The 26,503-nt window shown below is 43.8% G+C and overlaps 1 protein-coding gene across 6 annotated transcripts in view; it reads right to left on the bottom strand.

The window, feature by feature from the left end:
* ARFGAP3 (ARF GTPase activating protein 3) overlaps positions 1–26,503 on the bottom strand; it is a 520,570-nt gene that overhangs the window by 80,221 nt on the left and 413,846 nt on the right. For all 6 annotated transcript variants that reach the window (XM_086922080.1, XM_086922097.1, XM_086922107.1 and 3 more), the window contains 2 exons: positions 25,984–26,107; positions 22,420–22,510 (listed from right to left, as the gene is read on the bottom strand). In XM_086922080.1, coding sequence (XP_086778206.1) covers positions 22,420–22,510; positions 25,984–26,107 — 215 coding nt within the window. The remainder of the gene's footprint in view (positions 1–22,419; positions 22,511–25,983; positions 26,108–26,503) is intronic.

Raw genomic sequence — 26,503 nt, forward strand, 5'->3', positions numbered from 1 at the left:
GATATCTCGGGGTTTCTAAATTACTGCTCCGTCAAACATTTTAAGTTCTCCCCTAGTGACCTGAAACACTAAAATCTCATGGTCATCTAGTGGTGCATTATATTCTATAGAGCATGTATAAAATTCTTTAAAAAGAATAGCTATTCCTCCTCCCCTCTGATCACACTTTTATCATCTTGTAGCCCGCAGGTAGGGATGCTCAGATATCCGGGTGATAAGTGTTGTTTAACCAGTTCTCTGTTATAAAGATCAAATCAGGCTTGGTTTCTGCTATAATGTCCCAGACTTCCAAACAATGTTAGGGTAGGGATCTTGAATTCAAATAATTACATTTCAGTGGAGATCCTGCCAAACAGCCCTCTTACACTTCATGCAGTCTCTTTGCTGCCCAGCTTCCCCATGATAATGGACCGGTCATAAAATCTGGTAACCCAGTGCAACAAAACGCCTGATTATGCATCAGGATCTTATTTATACCCTGCAGTGCTATCCTAGTGTAATGCAGATTTCCGTTATTTTCCGATTTAAAATTGACAGGGGTCCTGGCCCTGGTCCTGTTCGGCGTGGACAGGCTCAGACGGCCTTGCCTTAAGTGCGCTTTTGGTGCACCCACTACGTGCATAAGGGGTGCGGCCATGCCGCGCCCACATTTTTAAAAGGGGTATTCAAGAAACCAACATTCCTTCATAAGGTATTCTTGGACTAGTCTTGGTACCACCTTTCCTGGTCCATGTGAGAATAAGATAGAACTTCACAACATGAATGACAGAAAAACAATTAGGGGATTTGTCTGATCAAACTGGGAATTTTAAGCAGTTTTCTTTTCTGACACAGGTTTATGGGATACCCAAACACAGTTTAAGTTTTTGCATATTAGAGATTTAGCTAAAAGGCATTTAAAGCTTATATCGAGTACTTAAATGGAGGCTCTAAAGGCTCATAGTAGAATCAGTGGATTATATAAAATCCTAAATTAAAGAAAGAAGGACGATCTGGAAAAACATGCTATATTGGGTGGAAACTCCTGGGGAGAACGAAATAGATATAGCAATAGAGGAAGCAATTGGAAGAGCAAGGGAAGCTCTTATGTCAGCAAATTTGCAAGTGAAATTCTTTAAAACAGTTTTTAGGTTATATTATACACCTGCAAGGATGAGAAAATGGGGTACTCAGTACGACTGTAAATGTTTTCGATGTGCTTCACCTGATGCAGATATAGATCATATTTTTTATACTTGTGACAAATTGCTTCCCTTTATACAAGCTATGGAAAGTTTCTTATCAAATGTACACGAGACACCTGTTCGGAGTACCCTTGCATTGATGTTGATAGGGATGGGTCAGGAGGTTTCTAAGGGGGGCAGGTTTTAGAAGTACAGATATTATTTGTTTGTTGCAATGACTGTAGCCCGTTTATGTGTAGCAGGGGACTGGCTCTGCCCGGAACCTCCAAGATTCGAGGTGTGGAGGGCTAAGTTATACAGAATTGCAAGTTTGGAATTTAGCTTATATTCGTTGAAGAGGGCAAAAAAACGCAAATTGGGTCCTATGATTTGGGAGCAATTTTTGACTTATCTGAATAATTGATGAGATTATGTTGCAAATATGAAGATTGGTGTATAAAGACTAATAATTGCATTAATGTACTATGCCATCTATAGCTGTGTGTTTACGGGGCTATTCTTCGTTGAGGGGCTTCGCGAAAGGACCCAGTTGGATAGTTGGATTAAATAATGTATGATAATTACATAACAATTACATATGGAAAGTATGTTTTGCCAAATGTCTACCATGTCTTGGAAGTGTGGAACTAAAATAAATACAAATAAAAAAAATGAACCTCAAAAATATTATATAGACTATTCAAAGATAACCATGGTCACTGGATACTCTCCAGCATCTCCATAAGCTTCTCCATGCTGCAAACCTCAGTTTGATGAGGAATCTCTAAACACCGTCTAAGATATTAAAACATTTCAAACATTTTCATTAGACATGCACACAATGACCATCTACTGAGTTGACCAATCTGCAGTACATGTTTTTTACTCCGCTGGCATAAGCTCTAAGAAGGATAGACAAACAACCCAATATGGCACCACACTCAACATATATTGACTATGGAATCAGTGCTATCAGGTTGTCCCTCCATAGGAGAATGAGAATGACCCGTAGAGATTCTTTACAGACATCTTAGCCAGTCGCAATGTCCATTATACATTTTTAATTGGAATTTAGTGTTTTATTCCATTTGTGTGGTATTGCATACAGCATTGAGTGAAACCTATACTACAGCTGCTCGTGTAATACGCAGGACTTGGAAGGCGTGGAGAGAATTTCAGTTTTTAAGAATTCCTTGACATCTCTTCTTCTGCCCGTCCATTTATTTTGTCCATAGTAGGGAGAAAGCTTTTACTATATGACTTCAATTAAAGTCATGATGGCCACTAAAGACAAAGCATCCACAAGATCTCCCCTTCCACATACTTTTTCCTTTGTGGATGTTGCCTTGGGTAGACCTCCGCGAGTATTCACTAGGAAATCAGTTTACTCTTTCTACTCCCCCAACTTAGATGTCATGGATCAGGAAACATCTGCGTATTAGTTCGACTGGCAACAAGAGCAGAAGTTTGCTTCTGGCCTTCAATTTACTTTTTACTTTGGTCTGTTTGCAATTCAATTTCAAACAACTCAACTCGAAAAATAACAGGTTAAAACATTTACACAGTAAGAGAATTGAATTATACTACTAGAGAAAATTATCTGCACACACAATCATCAACGAACAGATTAAAAAAGTAGTATTCAATGGCATTTTTCTGTTAAGAACAATCCTTTGAGTGAAACGTGGCTCAAATAAAACCCAATCACTTCAATTAAACAAATTCCAATTAAATAATTTAGGCCACTGGTTATTGACCTATGATCCCCTGACCAATGGGGACCTGTGAGTTTTAAGTGACATTAGCAATTTAATAAAGAATGAACACATTAAAAGATACCATTTAAATTTTGAAACACTCTGTAAATGTTAAGATATTAGAAATTGAGGGCTAGAAATTAAATCCTTAGCTTGATTTGTAGGAGTAGTGCACGTACAGAAAACAACAGTATGTGTGCTTGCTGGCCTCAACTGAAGTGCTGATATGTACCAACAAAAAGACAGCATGCATAAGAAGCAAAATAGGCAAAGTGACGTGCTGGAGTCTAGCAGGTTAAATTGTTAATTAGAAATTAAACCACATTTTGAAATGCTCCAACCTTACACTGTTCAAATTAAAATTCAGATTTTCTAATATTTTTTGTTTTGGAATGAAAGAAAGGAAAATGCTACTTACCAGTATGCATCTGTTCTTGGCTTGTAGAGCTGCAGAGCCACACACTATGCATAGATCGCCATCTGGTGTTGGGCCCAGATGTTTGCACTTGTTTTTGTCTAGGAAAAGTCTTTGGAAGTCAAGAGATAGGCGACTCCTCCTTTGGATGATCGTGCACATGGGCATCGGCTCCATCTTCAGATTGTTTTTTGCCAGCAGGAAATTATGGAGTTTTGTAAGAAACAGAAAAGATGCCCATGCATGTTGTATCTAAATAGGATAATACTGGAACAGATAAAGGTAGCTGGGGAGGTGGGTGGGCGTGTGTGGATCTGCAGCTCTACATGCGAAGAACAGATGCATACTGATAAGTAGCATTTTCCGTTCGAGGCATACGAGCTGCAGATCACACACTATTCATAAATTGTATAGCAGTACCCTTCCTTAGCGGCGACCACCAGTATCTGTTGCAGTAGTTTGAAATAGTGTTTTGAGTATAGCTTGGCCTACAGTAGCTTGTTGTCTGGTTTGCACATCTACACAATAGTGCTTTGTGAATGTGTGCGGTGGAGACCCTGTAGATGCTTTGCAGGTGTCATCTAAGGGAATGTTCCCTAGAAATGCCATTGAAGCCCATATCTTGCGGGTAGAGTGCGCTTTAGGCGGATTAGATAATGTACGTCTGGCCATGTGATGGCAAATTTGTATGCATTTGACAATCCATCTTGCAATTCCAGATTTTGATATGGGGTTGACTTTATGTGGTGGTGAGAAGGACACGAAAAGTTGTTTTGTTTTACGAAAAGGTCTTGTTCTTTCAATGTAATAAAGGAGTGCTCTTTTTACGTCTAGAGTATGTAGAGCTCTTTCTGCGACTGTTTGTGGTTGGGAGAAGAACACTGGCAACTCCACAGACTGATTGAGGTGAAAGGGAGAAATAACCTTAGGGAGGAATTTTGGATTGGTTCTGAGAACCACTTTGTTATGATGGAGATGTAAAAATGGTTCTTGAATAGTGAGTGCTTGTAGCTCACTAACTCTAAGGGAAATAACGGCCACAAGGAAAGCGACTTTCCATGTCAGAAATTGTAATTCACATTTATGCAGAGGTTCGAATGGAGGGCCCATTAGTCTTGTGAGAATAATGTTTAAATTCCACACTGGTGAGGGTGGTACCCTGGGAGGAATTATTCTTTTGAGACCTTTCATAAATACTTTGATGGCAGGTACTCTGAATAGTGAGAATAGCTGCCTATTCTGTAAGTAGGCTGCTATGGCAGGTAGGTGTAACCTAATAGATGTGTATGCTAGATTAGACCTTTGAAGATGTAATAGATAACATATGATGTGTTGAATAGACACATCTTGTGGATTGATATTTTTGTTGTTACAGTATATTACGAATGTTTTCCACTTGGCTGCATAGCAGGTTCTAGTGGTGGGGCGTCCAGCCTCTCTGACAACGTTAATACAGTCAGGTGGAAGGTTAAGGTAACCAAATTTTAAGACTTCAGGAGCCAGATCGCTAGGTTGAGCTGTGCTGGGTACGGGTGTCTGATCTCTCCATGGTTCTGTGTTAAGAGGCGTGGGAAGAGCTGGAGTTTTTGGTGCAGAACTACTGATAGTTCCAACAATGTTGTGTACCACAGTTGTCTGGCCCATGTTGGAGCAACTAGGATAGGTGTCAGAATGTTGCTGCAGTTTGCGCACCACCAGTGGAATGAGTGAGACAGGCGGAAAAGCGTACGCAACTATATAGAGAAAAAGAAAAAGAAAGAAGGTACCCTGCCTTGATATTTATAGAGGTCCCAGCTAGAGGATCCAATCGTGATAGAAGTGGGGGGGTGAATAGCCCAGAGGCTGAGGCTGCACAGGGCAAAACCAGGTCAATCCAAACAGACTCAAAATTATGTTGAAAAAATATATATTTTTTATTTTTCTCTTTTTAAATATATTATTCGAGATTTTCAACAGACAAACATATATACATTAAATAATCAATGATAATTTTGCAAGGCATATAGCTAAGATTCTTATCGGGGTTAAGCTCAGCCCATACTAACCTACACTTCAAACACACTACCACACTCATTCATACCAGGGTTTTCTAACTATGGTAAAAACATTCAACTTTCAAGCGTACGCAAATCTGCCAGACCAATTCATCCATATCGACTTGCCTTTGGACAGTGGGTGTGGATATCTGGCGGCGAAGCTTGGGCATTTGGCGTTTGTGTGTGGGGAAGAGATCTATCTCTGGTTGTCCCCACATATGGAAAAATGGTTGAATAACTTGCGGATGAAGTTCCCACTCGTGAATCTGTTGCGTTTGACGACTTAACAGATCTGCTATATTGTTCTGAACTCCTGGAACGTGTTGGGCTAAGAGAAAAATATTCTGGGGAATAGCCATCTCCATATGCTTTGTGCTAGTTGGGAGAGCTGTAGGGAGTGTGTCCCGCCTTGTTTCTGTATGTAGTACATTGCTGTCATGTTGTCAGTGCGGACTAGGACATTTTTGCCTGATATTGGTTTCTGGGATGACTTTAATGCTAGAAATATAGCTAGTAACTCCAGGTGATTGATGTAGAGTAACCTTTGATGAGGCGTCCACTTGCCCTTACGGTGTGATGTAATAGATGAGCTCCCCAGCCGGAGAGCGATGCGTCCACTGTTAGTACAATCTGTGAACGGGCTCGGTGAACGGTTGCCCCTTGGAAAGGTTTTGGGTTTTCCACCATTGCAGAGAACGATGTGTGCGGCCGTCCACCAACACCAGATCTATAAGCTGACCGTGAGCCTGGTTCCATTGACGTGCTAATCATTCCTGTAGAGGACCCATCTTGAGTCTTGCGAGAGGTACTATAAATATGCAAGAGGCCATCATCCCTATTAACTGCATGAATACTCGAGCTGGAAGAGTGTTGCACTTGAAATTTGCTTATGAGGCTTTGCATGCTTGCTCTCCTGGGAGGACTTGGATAGGCAAGTGCTTTTGAAGTGTTGATTGTAGCACCCAGATACTGTCGTATGTGGGATGGTTGTAGGTGAGACTTTGCAAGGTTTATGTTAAACCCTAAGCTTTGTAGTAGTTGGATTGTAGCGAGAGTGTGGTGTACACACTGGCTGTATGAGTTTGCTTTTATGAGCCAGTCGTCTAGCTATGGGAAGACGAGAATTTGCTGTCTTCTTAGGTGAGCTGCCAGCACTGCCAAACACTTGGTGAACACTCTGGGCGCTATGGTGACTCCGAATGGGAGTACCTTAAATTAGTAATGCTGACCATCCACTACAAACAGTAGATATTTCCTGTGAGAGATGTGCATGGGAATATGGAAGTAGGCGTCAGAGATGTGTGGCAAGGAAGTCGCCTTGTGAGAGAAGAGGAAGGACCTGTTGAAGTGTGACCATGTGAAAATGGTCTGATTGTATGTATAGGTTTAGGGGTCTAAGGTCCAAAATGGGTCTCAAAGAGCCGTCCTTTTTGGGAATGAGGAAGTACAGGGAGTAAACCCCTGTGTTTTGTTGATGCAGGGGAACTGGTTCTATTGCATGTTTTTGTAGGAGGGAGATTACCTCCTGTTTTAGTAGTGATAAATGTTCCAGTGACATTGGGCGCTGCCTGGGTGGTATGTCTGGTGGGGTAGAGGTGTGTTCTAGACAGTAGCCTGTTTGAACAATTTGTCTCACCCACCTGTCTGTAGCGATGTTGTTCCAGACAGGAAGGAGCTGTTGCAATTTTGCCCTGACCGGAGTGAAATGGTTCGAGGGGAGGGAAGTCATTGGGTAGGGGTTGAGGCAGAGCGGGTATTATTGGTCTTGCCTCTACCTTTGTTATTATTGCCTCTGTAACCTCCTCTTTGATAACCTCTGGTAAATGTTGTCTGGGTGGGAGCCTTGTAAGAGGTGGAGGGGTTGTCAGAGGAGTAGCCTCTGGAGGTGCCTTTGTAAAAGGAGCGACAAAAAGAACGTCTGGGAGCTTGCGATTGCAAGGCTCCCATTGATTTAGCCGTATCAGTGTCTTTTTTCATCTTCTCCAGAGATGAAAAACACTTGTTGGACCTGCAGTGGATTCGTCAAATGGTTGGTTAAGGATGGAAGTTTGTACTTCAGGTTTAAAGCCTGAAATGCGTAGTCCAGCATGTCTACGAAGAAGGACACTTGTATTGATATCTCTAGAGGCGGTGTCTTATACGTCTAGAGCGCAACGGATGGAGGTGTTAGTAATAAGCTTACCCTCCAGAATGAGGTAGTTGGCCTTGGTTTTATGTTTGTCCGGAAGGTGTTGCAATAGAGTCTCCAGCTCATCGTAGTGTGCTCCAACATACCCGGCTAACAGAGCTTGAGTGCTGTGTGTTTGCCAGAAGCATCCAAGAGTTTGGACTCTTTGTCAGGAGGTGGAGCGTCCCCTGTGTCATTGACACCCATTGACGTCAACGCTTTTTTAGCTCATTCTTCCAGAGGAGTGATTGCTCCAAAAGCATATGCTTCAGGAACCAGAATTAAGGATAATTTCAGAGCAGCTGTTTGGGTCTTCAATGTCCACTTTCCAAACCATTTATCACAAACGAATTGCTTATGCTTCGTCAGCATTCGTTTAAGTACTTTGAACTAGCATAATAGGAGCCTCTGGGTTTTTAATAAAACAGATTTTCAAGTTATATTAATGACAGAAAGTCAAATTTTATTAAGGACACATGGACTAGTATTATCATGCCATAGTTGTAAATAAGTGCTTAATATTTTCTGTTCTCTCCTTTTAAAATTTTTCAATGCATTTAAAAACGTGTTCTACTATCAAACGTATTTATATTTATTTTGTTTCACTCACAACACCTTCAATGCGGACTGATTCACACATGACACAGAGGGAACTTGGTCAGTATGCGATCTACTTACGTAACTTTAGCCAGACAATAAAACTCTGGAAGCTCGGTTACAATAACTGGAGCCTTCCTAAAAATAAGTTAACCTCAGGGGGTCCGTGCATTCAGTCAAAGAGGCAGCAGCAAGCATGAGATATTGTGTCTTAGCACCCGAGCTCCAAACGTCAGCACCACTCAAGAAGCCAAGACACGTAGGAGAGGGCCCTGCACAAAATGACAACCCTTGGTACCTACTCAGACTTCCATCTTGTGGCCAGGAAGCACAACTATGGAACCCAGCCATCACACAGCCATATTAAGTTTTGAATAGTTTGACCCCAAGGGGCCAAGGAGCTCATTCTTGCCCAATGGCCTCTTTGTGAGCCCAGGGGCCAGGGGATACCGACCACAAAGCAAGAGATGGTCTCACAAGGGAATAGGGTACAAAGTACAGGCGAACAACTCAATGAGGTTTAAAACGTTGCTGCGACTTGAGTACAATTTAAACTACAGATAACATCTCGTACACGTAACTGGAGGGGGAATGCTAGGAATGTATTTTAGGTAGATCTTCCACTTAGACATCCACAGGGGTTTCTTTGATGGAATAGTTCTTTCATACTCTATTGGGTAAAATATCTAGCTCAGAGAGCTGGCGGAAAGCCGTCGAGGCCGTGGGAACCGCAGCGGTTGGCGGTTAGCGGCCACGCCTGTCTGCTAAGGGAGCTGCGAGCACCTCCGGCGGGGGGTGCACAAACCGCTCCAAACTGCTCTATGCATCCCGCGTCTCCCGCTGCAACCCTCCCCCTGTCCCCAGCTCCAGGGGGGAGGAGAGATTAGCAGCCGCCCCAGTGTGTTCTGCTGACTTGCAGCAGGGGGTTGAGAGCAGAGCTGTGAGGAGCGAGGGTGAAAGAAAGACTAAGGCCGTCCTGGGGAACTGTTCAGCCAGCACCGGAGTCAGGATTGCCAGGAGGACCATCACGGGTGTGTCGCGGGACCACAGCAGGCAGAGCAGGTTGGTGTGCCTCCTTCCCACTTCCTCCCGTGGCCCTTGGTGCTCTGGTCCCAGGCTCCCCAGTAAAGACAGCAGGAGAGCACAGCATTGGTGAGAGGCAGTCCGTGTTGCCCGATAAGGGGCCCTGGAGTATAACCCCTGGAGCATAACCAACGCACCAAGCACTTAGAACAAGCACTCAGAGCATATAGCCCTGCCTGCACAGTCATAAACAGCTAGAATCATTTGAGCAGCGGCAGTAAGTGGCAGCAAGTGTGCACAGAGAGGAGGAGTTCCTTTGGACTCTACCTGGACCAGTACACAGTCCAAAAACACCAACACTAAGCCCGGATCAAGTAAACCCCGTCGCAGGAACCAGAGTGGCCACCGTGAGCGTAACAAGTTCGGATTACCCCTGGCCCTTCAAAGCTCAGTCGATCGTCTACTGAAATTGGATCATCATCAACACAGCTCGCGCTAACCGGTCACTACATGATAAAGGATTGCACGTCCATTTAGCGCCGCAAATTTGTGACTCCACCGCTACACGTCGTCACACTCACGTAATAGGGTGTTTGAGAGTTAATGAGGAGCAGGAGGCAAGCTCTTTAAACTCTAATACTGTACCATCATCATGAGATCAGGGAAAATCAGAACAGAACCCATAGTGAAATTAAGCAAAAACAAACAACCCCTACGCCAGAAAATGAGCGAAGATCTCACCCTCTCATCAGACGAGGACCTAACAGAGAATACGTTAGAGGCGAAAAGAGGCAAAAGACAACACTGCCAGTGTCTTTACCGTTAAAACACCAATGAAGACCTCAGCCCTCAAGAACGCCAAGATCACAGATTTTTTAATCTCAACCACCCCTTTAGCGCCGTCAGTGCCGCATGTTCCAAATTTAACGACTACAACCAACATCAAAAGAAGATCCCAATCGGTGACCTCATTAACAAAAGCCTTGGAGCCCCAAAATAATACCCTGAGCAACAACTCCCACGCAAACGAACATCACCCCCAACCAACAAAAAGGATGAACCAATTCAAGGTAAATGTCCAAATAAACACAAGGGAGGAAGGTGGCGACCCCTACCCCAATGTTGCGTTAAGGGACGTGCACACCGAGGGCACACAGGTTACATCAACGGTACCCACCGGCCCAGGAAGGCGGCGTTCCCTCAGCCTAGGCTCACACTTTGGCTCGAGGGACTACGATGACCACGGGGCGGACCTGCGATCAGCTCTGATAAAGGTCAATAAGTGCCCATCAGACACACCGGACAAGGCCATCACTGAAACTGCCATCAAGGACCAATCCTCTTCCAACAGGAAGACTCCAAACGATCGAACAGACCCAATAAATGGCTCGCTAGGCATAGAGGCACAAGAAAACCAAAATAACACACTTAACCTCAGCGACTGTGTAGAATTGCAGGAGGCACACAACTCGATCAGTGCTAATTCCACAATCGCCGGCCAACTGACCAGCAAGAAAACATCAAACCGCCCATCGGGGCTATTCCCGCTCCACTTTAACCTTTCTACAACAAGCACAGCAACTCCTAACGGCTCAGAGCTAAGGATCAGAACGGCAAATCATACACCAACCCCCGACATGGGTCAGGGTGGAGACCAAAGAGACCTACCTGACTTTCGAGAAACTCGAGCCTTGGGTTCAGCAAGGCACGAACCAAGGGACAAATCTCGGAGTAGCCCCAAAGTCCCAAATCAGTCAGTTGACAACAGCTCATCAGCGTACGCACCATTGTGGCCGCCGTTCATTAATATGATGGAAACCATCTCAACAGCCCTACTTCAACATTCTGAAAAGTTGGAAGTGCAGATAGATATCTTGCAAATCTTATCCACGCACGTAGCGGGCATAGATAAAAAGATTCTCGAGCTGAATTCTTTCATTGAAAGGGCACAGAAAGACCCACACACAACGTACCATGAATGTCAGTGCTCTGAAACAATGAACCATCCTAAAGTTTTACCAGCAATCCTAACTGACATTCTGGAAGAGGTTCAGAACAAACCAAATAACGTTCACCATTCCCCTGAAACTTTTGGGACCGGAACCTTTTTAGAAAGTATGCTAACCTCAACCTCCAGCGCCACATCAGATAGTGAGGATACAAGGGCGGACAAAATGGAAGGCCGTTCATCACTTTGACATACGTTCACCGAGGAATTACCCCTTGAAGCAACAAGAGAGCATCTAAAAGGTACTCTGAACCCAGCCAGCATAGGGAAAGATGTTTCCGGGCAACCCCAAAAAAATGGAATCCAACCCCACAGTATTACGGCAGAGCCTGAAAATCTGAGGAGAGAAGACCCGGAAACATCCAACAGGCAAACAAACCAAATCATCCCACTGACAAAGCACGAGCGCAAGAGACTGAGGAAAGCAAGACAAAATAAGCATCAGGGGAAAAAAGATGCCAGAAGGTTTCCAAAACGAAATACAATCACAGGCCCGACATCGCAAAGCCCACACCATAAAGATCGGGTGGAGCAGGAAGAGCATGCGGACCGGGGGTCAACACGTTCCCTAGCGACTCAACCCCCTGAAGCTCTATCAACAGACGCTATTAAGAACCAAAGCACTCTAATTGCAAATCATAAAGAGTCACCTAAGCAAGACCAGGAAGAACAAGCGGACCGTGGACTGTCATGTCCTATAGTGACTCAGCTCCCGGAGGCAACACCAACAGTTGCCACCAAGAATCAAAACATTCCAATTGCAAAACAACCTCAACCAACAATGCAATTGGCGGTTGGCTCTCCCGCGCCAAAAAAATACGTAGAACAGAAAACCATCTCACAATATTTCTCGAAAAAGGTGTCGGGACCCAAAGAGAAACAACCTGTAACAGAGCATCACCAACCGAGACCCCATACTCAAGTCCCTGCGGACCCAAAATTACAGCAGGCGGCCTTTGACATCGAGCTGGTAATGCAGCCGTTTGCCCTAAATCAGAGCAGCAGAGACAGTCTACTCACGCGAAACAACCAATTCTGTTCCTCAAATCGGAATGAGAAGCCAGATACTACCTATTCATTGGGCTCAACAAAGCACAAATTAATACCGCACTACAGTTCAAGGTGGAACCACGACATCTTAAATCGGAGTGCTATTCTAAAACTCACCAGCTCGTTCGAGGCGTTAAAAAATGTGGATACAACTCACAAAGACAGTATTGAATTCAAAACAATTCCCAACACAAATGGGAGAGAAATGACAGTGGTAACATGGCAGGACCCCGAAATTGCCAAAGAAGTGTGGCGATACAGAGAAGAGTTCGCCAACTGGGGAATTGAATTAAAATCAGTGCCGCCAGAAAGATCTCCAGGCCCACTAGCCGCCATTGTGGAAAAAAGATCTAAACCAGGAGACGGAATTCTTCGGGGGGCCGTCGGCAGTATGGCCACCAATAAGGGGGAATGGGCCAATCTACGAATCATCCACCAAGGCCAGACAGGGGGATCCAAAGAACGTCGGAAAATTCTACCCCAACACAAAACTCATCGGTGACGGGGATGATAGACGCATGAAAACCGACCTTAAAAGCCTGCTCTTGGAACATCATCGGCCTGGGGGGCAAAACCAACGAAGTAGAATTAACGTCATTCCTAAAAAACTTTGACATTCTGTTACAAGAAACCTGGCTAATGGCTTCGCAGCAAATAGATGGTTTCAATGAAATTCAACTACTAGCAACCAAAAGTGGCCTTTCGGGAAGGGCCGCCGGAGGCCTATCAATCTATCTGACTACCAGCATCGCTTGGACTTATGTTAACATCGACACAGGCCAACAATGGATACAGTGTATCAAAATTGAGCTGACGCAAGACCCCGGCAAAGGCATACAGAGGGCTCTAGACTTTGCCAATGATAATTTGTAACATCTACATACATCCAGATTCGAAAAACAAAGTGGCTGGGATGGTCGTGTCAGGAGATTTGAACATGTCCCTGCTTCAAAAGGACCACACTCTAACCATGTCCAAAAACAAATGGAACGGCGGAACAATTCCAAATATTGTTACTAACCATTGAAAAAAAGATAAATTCGGTCAACAGTGCGCCTTAATGTTCGCAGAGGTGGGAATGATTGCTTTGAATGGCCGCTTCCCACAAGACCAACCAGCAGCTTCAACCAGAATAGCAAAACAGGCTCATTCAATGCTGGACTATACCATTGTGGATTTAGCAGTCCTGCAAACCATCGTCAGTTACAAAATTATCCACAAATTGGAGAGCGACCATAGTTTGCAAGCATTTGAATTTAGCCTCCAACATAAAAGGGCCACAGCACATGAGGTCTTGACCGAACCCCCAAGCCTTTACAACCTAAAGAGACTTGTGTGGAATGGCACCAACACCAAAGAGATAATGACGCATATTCATAACACCCAAACTGATGCGACCGGATATGAACCATCAGCTCACCTGGACAACTGGGAATGCCTGATCAGTATACTAATAGAGAGATTTGGCAACCAACCTCGCTGTCATCAATCAACCTCGGGTAAAACACCCCAAGTGACCCAGGGACGCATAGTACGCAATAAAAGGACCCGTAACCAAGAACACAGAAAATTACAAGTGATAGGCAAGATAAAGGGTGAACAAACAGCAAATCAAATATACAAACTAAGGCAAAATTACAAAAAAAGAAGTGTGGCTAGAAAAATCAAAATACCAAACTGGAATCTGGCAATCACTACTAGCATCCAGTAAATCCAACAATAATGGTAAAGTTTGGGCAGAAATAAACAAAGTCGCAAATGGAGCTGCTCAGGTCTCCAATGCCAACATACTTGAGGGTGATTGGATACAGTATTTAGAACACACACAAAGTAACAATATGCTTGCATGGAGTCCAGTCCAGCACAACCCACATCAACTAAAATACCGGGATGTAGACCCACAGTTTGATGTAAACTGGATAACGCCATTGCAGGTAGAAAAGGTACTTAAAAACTTGAGATCTAAGGGCGCCCCTGGACCCAACGGCTTACCGAACGCCCTGTTCAAACAAGATCAACAGTTCTGGGCGGCATATCTTACCCCTCTATATAACATCGCTTTTCAGTCCGGAAGTACTCCCCAATCATGGAGAGGTAGCATTCTACATCCCATCTTCAAGGCAGGGTCAAGATCTGATCCAGCCAATTACCGCCTCATAGCGCTCATAGATGTCAAGGCCAAAATCTATGCCTCAAACCTGTTGACGGCCTTAGAAGATTGGGTCTGCGCGAAAAAAATTCTCCCGATCACGCAGACAGGTTTCAGGCCTGGAACCAACATCCTAGGCAACCTGCTGGCATTAAACCTCCTGGTCGACAAAGCAAGGGAGAAGACAACCAAGCTTTATACGTTTTTCGTTAACTTAAAAGCAGCGTTTGACACAGTCCCGAGGGAGGCCCTATGGCAAATAAATGGCCACTTGGGAAATACCATCAAAGCTGTTGCGGGCCATTATCAACCTATACTCATCCACTTAGGTAAGAATAAAACTAGGTAATGGCGAAAGAATAACTAGAAAAATACCTACCCACATCAGCCTTAAGCAGGGTTGCGTTTTGGCACCAACGCTTTTCAACATCTTCACTGCGGATCTGGACAAGAGCATCGCGGAGATAGAAAGCGACCCACCAAAGCTAGCCCAGCACAAAATCAGGAGCATACAATACGCAGACGACATTGTACGACATTGTACTGTGCAGCCAGACCCCGATGGGCCTCCATCACGAAGCTCCATGATTACACTAGTGCACAGGGCTTGCAAATCAATTACAAAAAAAAAAAAAGATCGTCCGTTTTGGCTCGCAGCCAGGGAAGAAATCTTTTAAATGGCACATTGCAGGCAACACAATAGAGCAGTCTGCCTCGTACAAATATCTGGGCATAATGATCGATGCCAGATGGACTCAAAGCCCATCAACTGTTCAGAAAGGCTCAGGCAAACAAACTACGTTTTGCCTTAAATCTACTAAAACAAAATTTAACTGCTCATCCAACTCGCACCTGCTGAAGGTAATAGCTGCCAAATTTTTACCATCTCTAACATACGGGTTGGAATTGTACAGGGGCAAGGACGCAAATTACTTGAACACGCAACAGTCAGAGCTGTTCAAACATTTTCCACATCCCGAGGTGCGTATCCCAATCGCAGATCCATCTGGAATTTGGCCTATTAAATCAGCACCAAGTCAGACAAGCGGCCATTCTAAAAACATGCTGGAAACTAAGAGCAGCTCAAGAGGACACGCTTATGGGACTCTGTTGGATGGAGATGAATAACCAGACAAAATCAAAAAATGACTGGCAAACAGTATGTGATAATGCCCTGTTGGACCTCAAGCTGGAAAAGGCATGGAATACAAACAAAACTTTTGCAGCTTTCAAAAAAGTGACCAACGGGGCTGCAAAGCAAAGATCATGGCTATTAGATAAAGCCGCAACAGCAAAGAAAAAACACGGTTGGACAGTGTTGGCCACGTACGGGAAAATGGAGCCGCAACCCTACTTAGTCAACCACATATCCACGGCCGCACAAAAAACTTTTAAATCTACGGCTGGGCACTTCCATCTTAAAAGACCATACACCAGCATGGAAGCAAACATGGTCGACCCCTGACTGCAGACTATGTGGACAAAAGGAAGAATCAATGATGCACATATTGTGCATCTGTCCGTCTCTGAAAAACTTGAGATGTTACTTTCTCCTTCACGCATTCAGTCTTTTCCAAATTAGAACATGTCGCCAGGCTGTCATGCTAGCACTGAACAGTCAACAATTGCAGACAGCTTGTAGAGCCGCAAAATTCTGTCAAAAGGCATTGCACCTAATACAAAACATTGAGAAACAGGAAACCAAAGGCCTGAAACCGGATGAGTGAAGCGTAACGAACAGATCTACTCAAATACCTCACAATCCCCATAATCATACCAAATACATGGACGTTTAGAAAGCTTCCATTTTAACCACTTGAGAATTTGTACTTTTTAAAAATATGTGTTTTATGTTACAATATTGTAAAGGTTTTAATTAACTATATACAATAAAAAATTTCAGTCAGGCAGTAATCAACTGAATCCCCCAAATCACGTCAGATGCCCTCTGAAGGTCGCCGTGGTCCAGGTAGGCAGGGTGTTTAAGGGATTGAGGGAGCTGTGTACAGACCGCTCCACAGCCCTTATATGCTTTGCACTAAACTCTCCGTATACAAGCCAGTTATCAGACTGCCAGCTTTAACTTGTAAGTGAACGCCTGTTCACCGCCAGTACCCCTCCCCAACTCCGCGCCCAACACCACGCTGGACATGATTATGTCCACCCTCTGAGGTTCCGTGATGATCGTAAGTGGTGTTTTAGGACTCACACGAATATGGTTGAGTCTGGTATCTATGAACCGCAAATGACGAGTTCAGTGGGTGTACGCGTTTTCGCTGTACTAGCCTAAACCGTTCGTTTGTTTCGTGGGTTTCTACATCCGAGCCCACGGGTTCCATCTTAGATGCGGCATCCATTTTGTCTCTTGCCCTCAAGTAGCCAGCGAACGGACGCTGTCCGCTTCGCGACCCTGGGATTCCCAAGACTCTTGCGGAAGACACGTTTCCTTTGAAAGTATCTTTATGATGAGGGGGATGACACTGTAAGGCAGATGGCCCCGCTCGAGGCACATCTTGCCGTGTCGCTCTATTGTCTTAGCCATGCATCTCATTAGGCACGTCCCTTTGATGCCTGTAGCTCGTGTTTCCCGATACCACCCCTTTTTACACCCTTTCCGATCTCCCCACTGTTTCTGTCTTCCTTTGCACCTGTCTCTGTTCTCTCTTCGATCTGTTTACTACCGATTGGAATGTACTAATGGTGGGAAGATGGGTTTTTACAGTTGGGAACCACCAAACGTTTCCGTACTTATGTTCCGGGTTTTGAATACATGAAAGCAACCCCTTATGGTGTTATGATGGGAACCGAGTTGTAAACCTTTGTGTACCATGTTAACCTATGAGCTAAAACTGTATAAAAGGAGCGGCCCACAGTAGCAATTCGAAGCAGGCTCCGTGAACTTACATGATTTGTACTTCTCGTGACTTCTGTGTTCCCTGCAGTAATAAACCTCGAATCTTTGACGCCAAAGGAAGTGTCCTGTGTCTGTCATTTGTACGCCGGAACAGGTTACCCACGAAGGTTTTAGGTGTTATCCCTGGCACCGCTGGGTCTTAGCAGAACCCAGTCCTTCACCTCCTCCAAATGAAAGAAGAACTACACTCCATCAAAGAGTTGCTCATCACACACCCCAGACACCCCCTTCCCACCACCACCTTTACACCTAATAACACTTCACCCTCACCTCCTACTCGCCTTACCACACAACACTCCCCACACTGGACCTCTATCCCCTCTCGCAATACCACCAATCGCAATACCAATCGCATTACCACCAATCGTAATACTCCCTTTACACCTAACAACACCTCCTCCTCCTCACCTTCTACTCGCCTTATCACACAACACTCCCCACACTGGACCTCTATCCCCTCTCGCAATACCACCAATCGCCCCAGACGCACTACCAATACGATCTCAGACCATGACATACACACCCTTCTCCACTCTTACGTCCCGGCTCCCCAAACTCGCCTAGCCATCAACCATCTGTCCATCCCAACGATTATCTCTAACCCCTTCAGGCACCAAAAGGATAACAACAGAGGCGCCGTCCCCAACAACCTCACAAATGTACCCCTCACTATAGAACCTTCCTCCACCCTCTGCACCCCTAGCCTCAAATGCATACTTCTCAATTGCAGATCGGCCCAAAGACATTCCGCAGAGGTCGCCGATCTCATCATTTCTCTGGAACCGGATCTAGCCATTCTGACTGAAACATGGTTGTCTCATTCGTCTACACCTATCATGATTATCCTAGTCCCCCCCAACTACTGTATCATTAGACTTGACAGGACCAAAAAGAAAGGCGGTGGAATTGCCTGTATCTACAGAAGCAACCTCTCAGTTATTAAAGCGTCCGCCCCCTCTCTTACTTCCTGTGAATACCTCTGCCTGGATGTCATCAGCGAAAGCAAACCGGTATGCTCACTACACATCATATACCACCCACCTGGGGACAATCTCTCCTTCTTCCAACAACTCATGGACACAATCTCAACCAACTCAGGACGGCAAAACACCCAAATTTTCCTTGGCGACTACAATCTCCATTGGAATGACAGCAGTGACAGTGGTAAATAGCCTCAAAAGCTTCCTCAACGCCCTTGATCTCACCCAAATATGCAATAGCCCGACCCATGAGAAAGGTTCTATCCTCGACCTTATCATCTCCAAAGAGGACGCTATTCAACTTGAGTCAATCCAACCTTGTGACTGGTCAGATCATCATATTGTCTCATTCCTTATCCATGAAAAAATTTAACTTAACCCAGTTCAACCTTCTAAGCCCAAAGTCTGGAAAAGAGACAAGAAGAAACTCAACCCTAACTCCTTACCGCCTAACAGCTGCAATCTCCTACTTCCCCCTTCCGGCGCTACGGACGTTCAACTCCTGACTGACCAGTATCTCAATGCTATGTCCACAATAATCAATGAGGCTGCACCCATGCAACTGAAAAGAGTTTCGTCCAAGATCTCCAACCCATGGTATGACGGGAGCCTCAATGATGATAGACGGGCCATGCGAATGGCAGAGCGCACCTGGAGGTCAGCCCCCTCTGCACTGAACCTAAAAACCCTGAAGAAACAGAGAAACGCCTACTTCAGGAAAATAAAACGCTCTAAAAGATTTCTTCAGCCTCCAGCTCGCACTAGCAAAAAACCGCCCAAGAAAATTGTTTGAGCTAATCAGAACGCAATCCAAAGAACAACCCCAGATACTCAGCACCCTGGGCGTTACACCTTCTTGTGAAGACTTCTCTGCTTTCTTTAACCAAAAAACCGACAACATAAAAAGCGATCTCCTCAATGACTCAATCCTTTACTCCAACCCCCAACACACAGCAGCATATGAACCAAAGAACAATGCTACATGGTCATCCTTTGGCACCTACTCCGAAGAAGAAATTGGCAGATTGCTCAGCACCCTGAAACCATCCAATCACCTCACTGACCCCCTTCCTGCTAACGCTGTAAAAGACTTTACCCCTTTGCTCCTCCCACTCTGTACTAAGATTATCAATAGCTCTCTTCAACAAGGATCCATCCCTAATGCCCTCTAAGTCGGACTAGTCACACGGCTACTAAAAAAACCAACAGCAGACCCCTCTGATCTAAACAATTACCACCCTATTACAAATATTCCCACTCTCGCTAAACTGCTGGAAAAATGCGTACAGCTACAACTAACTAAACACATAGTTAAGTTTGATCTCCTCAACGCTCATCAATCAGGCTTCCGAGCAGGGCACAGTACCGAAACTGCCATGACTCACATAGTTGACAACGCCCTCCAAATCCTAGACCAAAACGATACCTGCCTCCTCATCCTTCTTGATCTCTCCTCAGCATTCGACACAGTTAAACATGAGAACCTACTCGAACTATTAAACACAAGAATGGGCATATCTGGGACTGTTCTCAAGTGGTTCACCTCCTTTCTACACAACCGGTCACAAAGATTCAAAAGCAACAACCTGATGTCCTCTCCGGTACCTGTATCGCTAGGCGTCCCTCAAGGATCCTCCCTCTCCCCAACAATGTTCAACCTAGTTATGGAACCTCTCACTACTTTGCTACAAACATCCAATGTTCACTTTCACATGTATGCCGACGACACCCAACTTTATCTCAAAATACAATCTCCCAAGGACATCATGCTTCTGAACACCACGATCAGAAACGCCCAATCCTGGCTTGCCGAGAATCACCTCAAACTCAATGCGCTGAAGACTGAGTTCCTCCTGATCTCACCTCCCGCAAAAATCTCTACGGCTCAAACATGGCTTAAGCACTTAACGGCTCTAAATGTACAACCTACCATTGTAGACTCAGCAAAATCTTTAGGCATAACACTTGACGCCAATCTCAACATGCAGGAGCACATCAGCAAGGAAACCAAAGGAGCTAACTTCCAAATCAATACCTTGAGAAAACTTAAACCCTTCCTTCCAGCCAAAGACTTCCAAGCTGCAGTACAATCTATAGTCATCCCGCACATAGAATACGGTAGCACCGCCCTCTGCGGGCTCCCCCTAACTACAACGGCACCCCTAAGAGCGTCCCTTAACGCTGCAGCGAGACTCATCACTGGCTCAAAAAAACACTCGCATATTTCCCCTGACTTTAAATCCCTGGACTGGCTACCTTTTGAAGCCAGGATACATCTGAAAATCACCTGCATGACGCACAAGGCTGTACACATGAACTCACCCGCCTACCTCACTCAAAAGCTGTCAATTTCGGGTGGCTCTAGAACTACTAGAAGCACAAACAATCTTCTGCTGAAGCCTCGAAGATTTCGGAAGGAAAAAACCTATAAACGCTCCTTTTCAGGAATGGCACCCAGGATCTGGAACTCACTCCCTCCTGAAACCAGGCTCATCTTCTCCAACAAACTTTTTAAGAAAGTAGTAAAAGCGATTACTTGTATTATCGACTTATCTGATTGTATACGTTCCCTCTTTGTATATCTCTATATTGTTGACGCACCCGTCTGACTTTGCACACTGTACCTACACCACCTCAACTATCCCTACTCTTGTACTACTGATGCTCCTGTGTGACTATACACCCTGCACTCACCTACCTCAACTATGCCTACCTTTCTGCTATCTCCAAAAGCATTTTAAGCACGCTTAAACAAGTATATGCTCCTTATTTTTGTACTTTTATATTATTGGCAGAACTGTTTGACTATGCACCTTGTACCGACACTACCTCACCTGTGACCTACCTCATGTACTTTTGACCTACCTATGTAACTATGCACCTTGTACCTAACTACCTCAACTATTACATTCTATTACTCTATCACCCCCTTGTCCTGTAAAGCGCTCTGATATCTGCAAAGATCTTGTTCGTGCTATATAAAACTTTCAAAATAAAATAAATAAATAAATAAACCAAACATGATAAAGCACATAGGGATGAAATATCCTCCATCAGGTAAATAAAAAAAAGATAAAACAAGGATGTTGTATACGAAGATGGGAGACCGTGAAAACAAGCATTGGCAAAGCCAACATGTGTGTCATTGGTCGCCAACCTTTTGGGTTAATCAATACTGGTTTTGCTTTGTCACAGTTTTTGTAAAAACTTATTGTTGGCAAGTTGGCTATACCCTAATTGCTTTAAAAATAAATATCTAAACAGATGAACACAATTTGCTAAAAGCAAACATGGTTGTGCTCTCAAAAAGATAACATTCACATAGTAGTCTCCAGCATTAAGGGAACAACTTTGCGTGCTGATCTGATCCTTGTGAAAGAGCAGCATGCCATCACTCAGACACTGAAGAGGACTGAGCCACTGCCACATGCTCTGTGCTACCGTGGGCAGTAGTAAAATGTGAATGGCCCAAGAACAGATCAATGAATAAAAATCTTTGCTGAAAGCCCCTATAACCAAGTACATATGAATATAATGCCAGACCTTAAAAAAAGTGCCTTTCGTTCCTGAACCAAACACGCCTGGTACGCTAGCATCAATAAAGCCCTTGTTGACTTAATACAGAGGGGCTGCCTGCTGCTTATTGTAACTTTTGACTATCGCAGATACATGAATGGGTGGGGGAAAGTGTTGCTTAAAGGTGAGCATAGTGGGGTGCAGCAACAGAGATGCTGGGTGGGAGGGGGTAGGTACAAAGTTTTTACAAATCCACAAAAATCACACGCACACACATAAAAGCCAAGTGCAAGAGAGGGAGTGAGACGAGCTAGTGTGACAACATGGAGAGTAAGATTTATGATACAAAGTCTAGTAGCCCAATAACAAATAAATACACCACAGAAGGGCGAAGTGATGTAATCACTGGAGAAAAAAGTGAAATTAGTATGTGGTAGTATCTACACTATGATATTGGCACTTGTGCAGTAAAGGCATGGATACGAAAGGTACTAACGTTTTGATATTACTGATATAAAGAGCTTTAGGGCCCAGTCATTGGTAGAGCAGCATTTTCAGTGTGGCCCCTGTATGAGAAACGCACAGAATTTCACATGTAGGGCAGGCAATAAGAATCGAAAACAATAACTGATGTTTTAAATTACCTGTTGGTTGCTTTTTCTGATCTTCAAACAGATCTGCTGAACTTATGGATGAACTTGCAGAAAATCTCTCCAGTCGCGATCTAGCTTCATACTAGGGAAAAGAGGAAATGAAACGCTGAGATATCAACTCGTTTTATATCGCAGAGTACAATTACGACGCATTAGCTTTTTGGGACCAAGACAATCCTATTTACAGGTAACTGTAGTAGAGGAAATGTTTCAGTGGAACCAATGCTCTGTCAATAACTTATAACAAGAAACAATGTCCCACTAGGTATCAATAACAAAGACAATTCACATTTTTTGCATACAGTACGTATTGCAAGAAAGGAACACCAGGGAGTCTCAATACATTTTGTGAGAAGGTTGTTAATCACCAATTGCATTAACCACGGGAAGCACAGTTAAAGGCAGCACTGTACATGAAAAACATCATGAAGCAACCCAAATAGCACTTGGTGAAAATGTGATGACGCAGTGATAGTGACGACGCAAGTGAAAGTGAAAAACAGCGTGGTCGGCGCAAAGTGGTTCCGGAACCATTACCTTGTGAAGGACTGACCCCTGGATCCAGTTAATGTACCGAATTTCCAGCACCCCAATTCAACGCCAACCCTGTCCTGAAGAGGATCCCGAATCATAGAGGATCGAAACGCCGTCGACAACAACAGCGCAATTTCACGGCGCACTACCAATAGGCTTATCACCATCTCAAATTGAACTTGTCCACTTGTATATAATTAATGTGAAAGCCTTTAATTGATTGTTTTTATCACTTTGCGCCGACCACGCTGTTTTTTTTCATTGTTTCTTGTTATAATTTACGCACCCAGTCCCATTTTGGTCTATGGGTTATACTCCTGTCTTTTTCACTCTGTCAATAACTTGAACACCAGGTATATGCTCTAAGGCATCTCCCTTAGAAAGGTAATTCTCAAAGTGTTTTACTTTATCAGTTTTCTGAAACACTGACATGACAGCAAATTTGGATTCAGTGTCTGGGAAAAAGATTAAATGTGTATGTGAGGGATGTTTGCAGAATGCCATGCATTAATGTAATCTATACCACTATGCCATGGTAAAATACCCTTTTTGTAGTATGAAATTAAAAACTAGCCTTTGTAATTCATAGAACCACATCACAATCTAATTGTCAAGCTAAGATTGCATACATTTAAGTTGATTTTACAGTTAGACCTTGCATAGAGATTTAAACATCATGCATAATACAGCCCCTCATCTAGTAATTAACATGGCAATTACTTTCAAAAAGCGACCTCAAACTGTTTTCCCGTGCCATTTATTGTTCGTAATTAAAAAGATATGGCAACCAAGACAAAAAGAACAACGTAGATAGGAAACCTAACCAAAAGTAAACTTTGTTATTGTGCATTTGAACCTAGATGTTTGTTTCACACCCATTGTTAAGTCTCGCCTAAGCAGCGCTTACGCTGTCTCTTCAAGACATGCTGTATTCGGGATATTGGCATGAAGTTCCACCCACTTTCCGCCCATCTTTTTAATTGAATAGTCACTGTCCTTCATAAATGGTGGCTTTTCACTGGTCAAGAGGCTTAGTAGTCACTCCTTATGCCAGCTTTTCTCTTCTTGTAACCTCCCTTGAGGACACCCGCTGCTACATTTGTGTTGTTACTCTAGATGTTTTAATTACAGCCTCAAGCACTATTTTCTTATATGGCTTTCTCCTGCCTGTGCTCGAGGATGCAAAGCATCTTTTATTTTTCATTTAGTGCCCATCTGGACAAGCTAGGATAGGGGATGGGAAAAGAAAATAGAGTATTCTTACAAAATACGATGTAGTGAATTAAAAGTTTATCTGCACATGCATTTGCCGCAAGTTTCAAATATATGTTTTTGATTACGTAATGAGTTCAATGTTTTTGTGTGAAATTGCAAAAACTCATCTTTTTTAAAATATACCACAACACGATGCAGTAGTTTCATTAGAAAAAAATTATTCCAATCTAAAATGGCAGCTGCACTTGTGTAGAATCGGTACGGTTCCTCAGCAGCTTATAAGGGGGTCTCTCTTCTCTCTCAATGTAGACCAATTCCATCTTCTCCCGGCCACAGAAGAGGACATAAGGAGGGGGAAAAAGTGGCATTAACCCGTCTACATATCCTACTTTTGAAGCTAGGCGCTAAGGCATGACCAACCCTTTTAACCACCCCGTTGGGCGAATCCAATCTCACCCCCTACTTATCCAGCCTTGTTCAACCCTACTGATAACCGATTGGGTACAGGTGACGCCAATCCGTTTAAGATTGGGCCTCGCTTTGCACTGCCCATTTACGTACTTTGGTTGCGTGCTCTGGTGTATTTTTCTGTTTGGAATAAAAATCTTGAAACTGTTCTACCGAAATTAAACTCTTTGCTGCGGTCAGTTTCATTGCAGCAATTCTCCCTCCAGACTTCGAAAGAGATTACAGCTGCCTGCAAACATGCCCAAGAGAAATGCGAGTGGCGTGGCGTCTCCGTCCCTCAAGGAAAAGGCAGCACACGGTCTGCTAGGGGACATGCGCTGCATAAGAGAAAACATCAAAAATATTTTGTTGGCAAATAGGTTAGGAGATACACGTTTGCTTGTTCAAGAACAATTGAAGGGCTCCTTGTGCATCTTTGGCTATAAAAAGTGCCGTCCAAAAATATAAATCAAGCACCAAAATCTAAATATTGGGCAACTACAGAAAGTGTCTGATTGATTTTACTCGATGCTCTATTTGAAATTGCAGCTTTCATTAAACATAGCACTTTGCCACTGTTTAAAGGTAATCTAGTATAGGTCTTCCTGTCTGTCTTTCCTCAGCTAGCCTACCCGTTTATTCTTGCCATATTTCGCAATTACGAGTCGGGCCGTTAGAGGGAGCAAGATAAGGAGCAAAAATCAGCAGCTTACGAGCCCCAGGGCATCTGCTGTCGTCTCCCGCCCTTCTCATTAAAGCCACACCACTTCCCTATGGGTTAACAACTCTCACATTACTGAAAGTTTGAGCTATTGGCATTGCATTAATATTATCAACGCCAATAGCACAAACTTTCAGTAATGCAAGATCTATTACATTGCAAATGGTTGTTTGAATGTGCGAGAGAAAGTCAGCTTAATACTTGTAGGAAGGTAAGAGTCATATTTAATCTTTACATAGTTTAGTATTTTCTGAAGTTTATGGAGGGTGAGATCATAGCTGCTGTGGAGTGGGTTGGAGGGGGGAAACACAGTCTGAACTGTCAACGAAGAAAGATTGAAACAAGGTCTGAACTAGTCCAATTATTGCCGTAGAGCATTCAAGCTTTTGCAACACAAGGTTTGTCTACTGTGTCAAATTTAGCATTAATATTCAGGGGACTGCTTGGAAATTCTCACTAGCACTTTAATAATCTCCTCTCTGACCCCCAAGGAGGGTGCATTTTTTTCCTTATAGAAAACGAGATGTCCGCAAACAATTTACATAGCTTGTGCATTACTGAGACAAAGATAACACATGAGTAAGCACAATCTGGAGCGACATGTGCATACTGTTTAATTAACCTGAAAAATAACTTACTTCTGCATTATCTTGCTTCCCAAAGTACATGTCAGATGAAATCGATTTAGCATTTCCAAACTTCTTCTGAGCATCATCATTACTTGGAGGAGTTTCATATTCCTGCTTACGACGACTAGTTGGCCTAAAAATATCAAACAAGTACTATTGATATCAAGGAACACAAAAGTACAAGCTTATCAGCAGTTCATTTATCAAGGATTATCAAAAAGATGACAACAAGTTAATTCGCTGTAATGTGATCTTTCCACCATTTCACATCTCCAGAAGCATTGCACCTAGCTGATGGACCACGAATCTGTGTTAGAAGCAACCGAGATATTAATGATGCTGCAGATGTGCAGTTCCCTATAAAGAAATCAATCCACATGGATTTAAGGGAATCTTTAAAAATAATTTGGCTGTCTGTTCACCACCACAATTTACAGGCACAACAGGTTTGCCCCCCCCTTCATATTAGAACACAAGGAAATCATCTGTGGATTCCCCTAAGGATCCTCACTCAAGCCCACCCTTCAAC

The sequence above is a fragment of the Lissotriton vulgaris genome, chromosome 1_1 (genome assembly GCF_964263255.1).
Source record: "Lissotriton vulgaris chromosome 1_1, aLisVul1.2, whole genome shotgun sequence".
NCBI lineage: Eukaryota > Metazoa > Chordata > Amphibia > Caudata > Salamandridae > Lissotriton > Lissotriton vulgaris.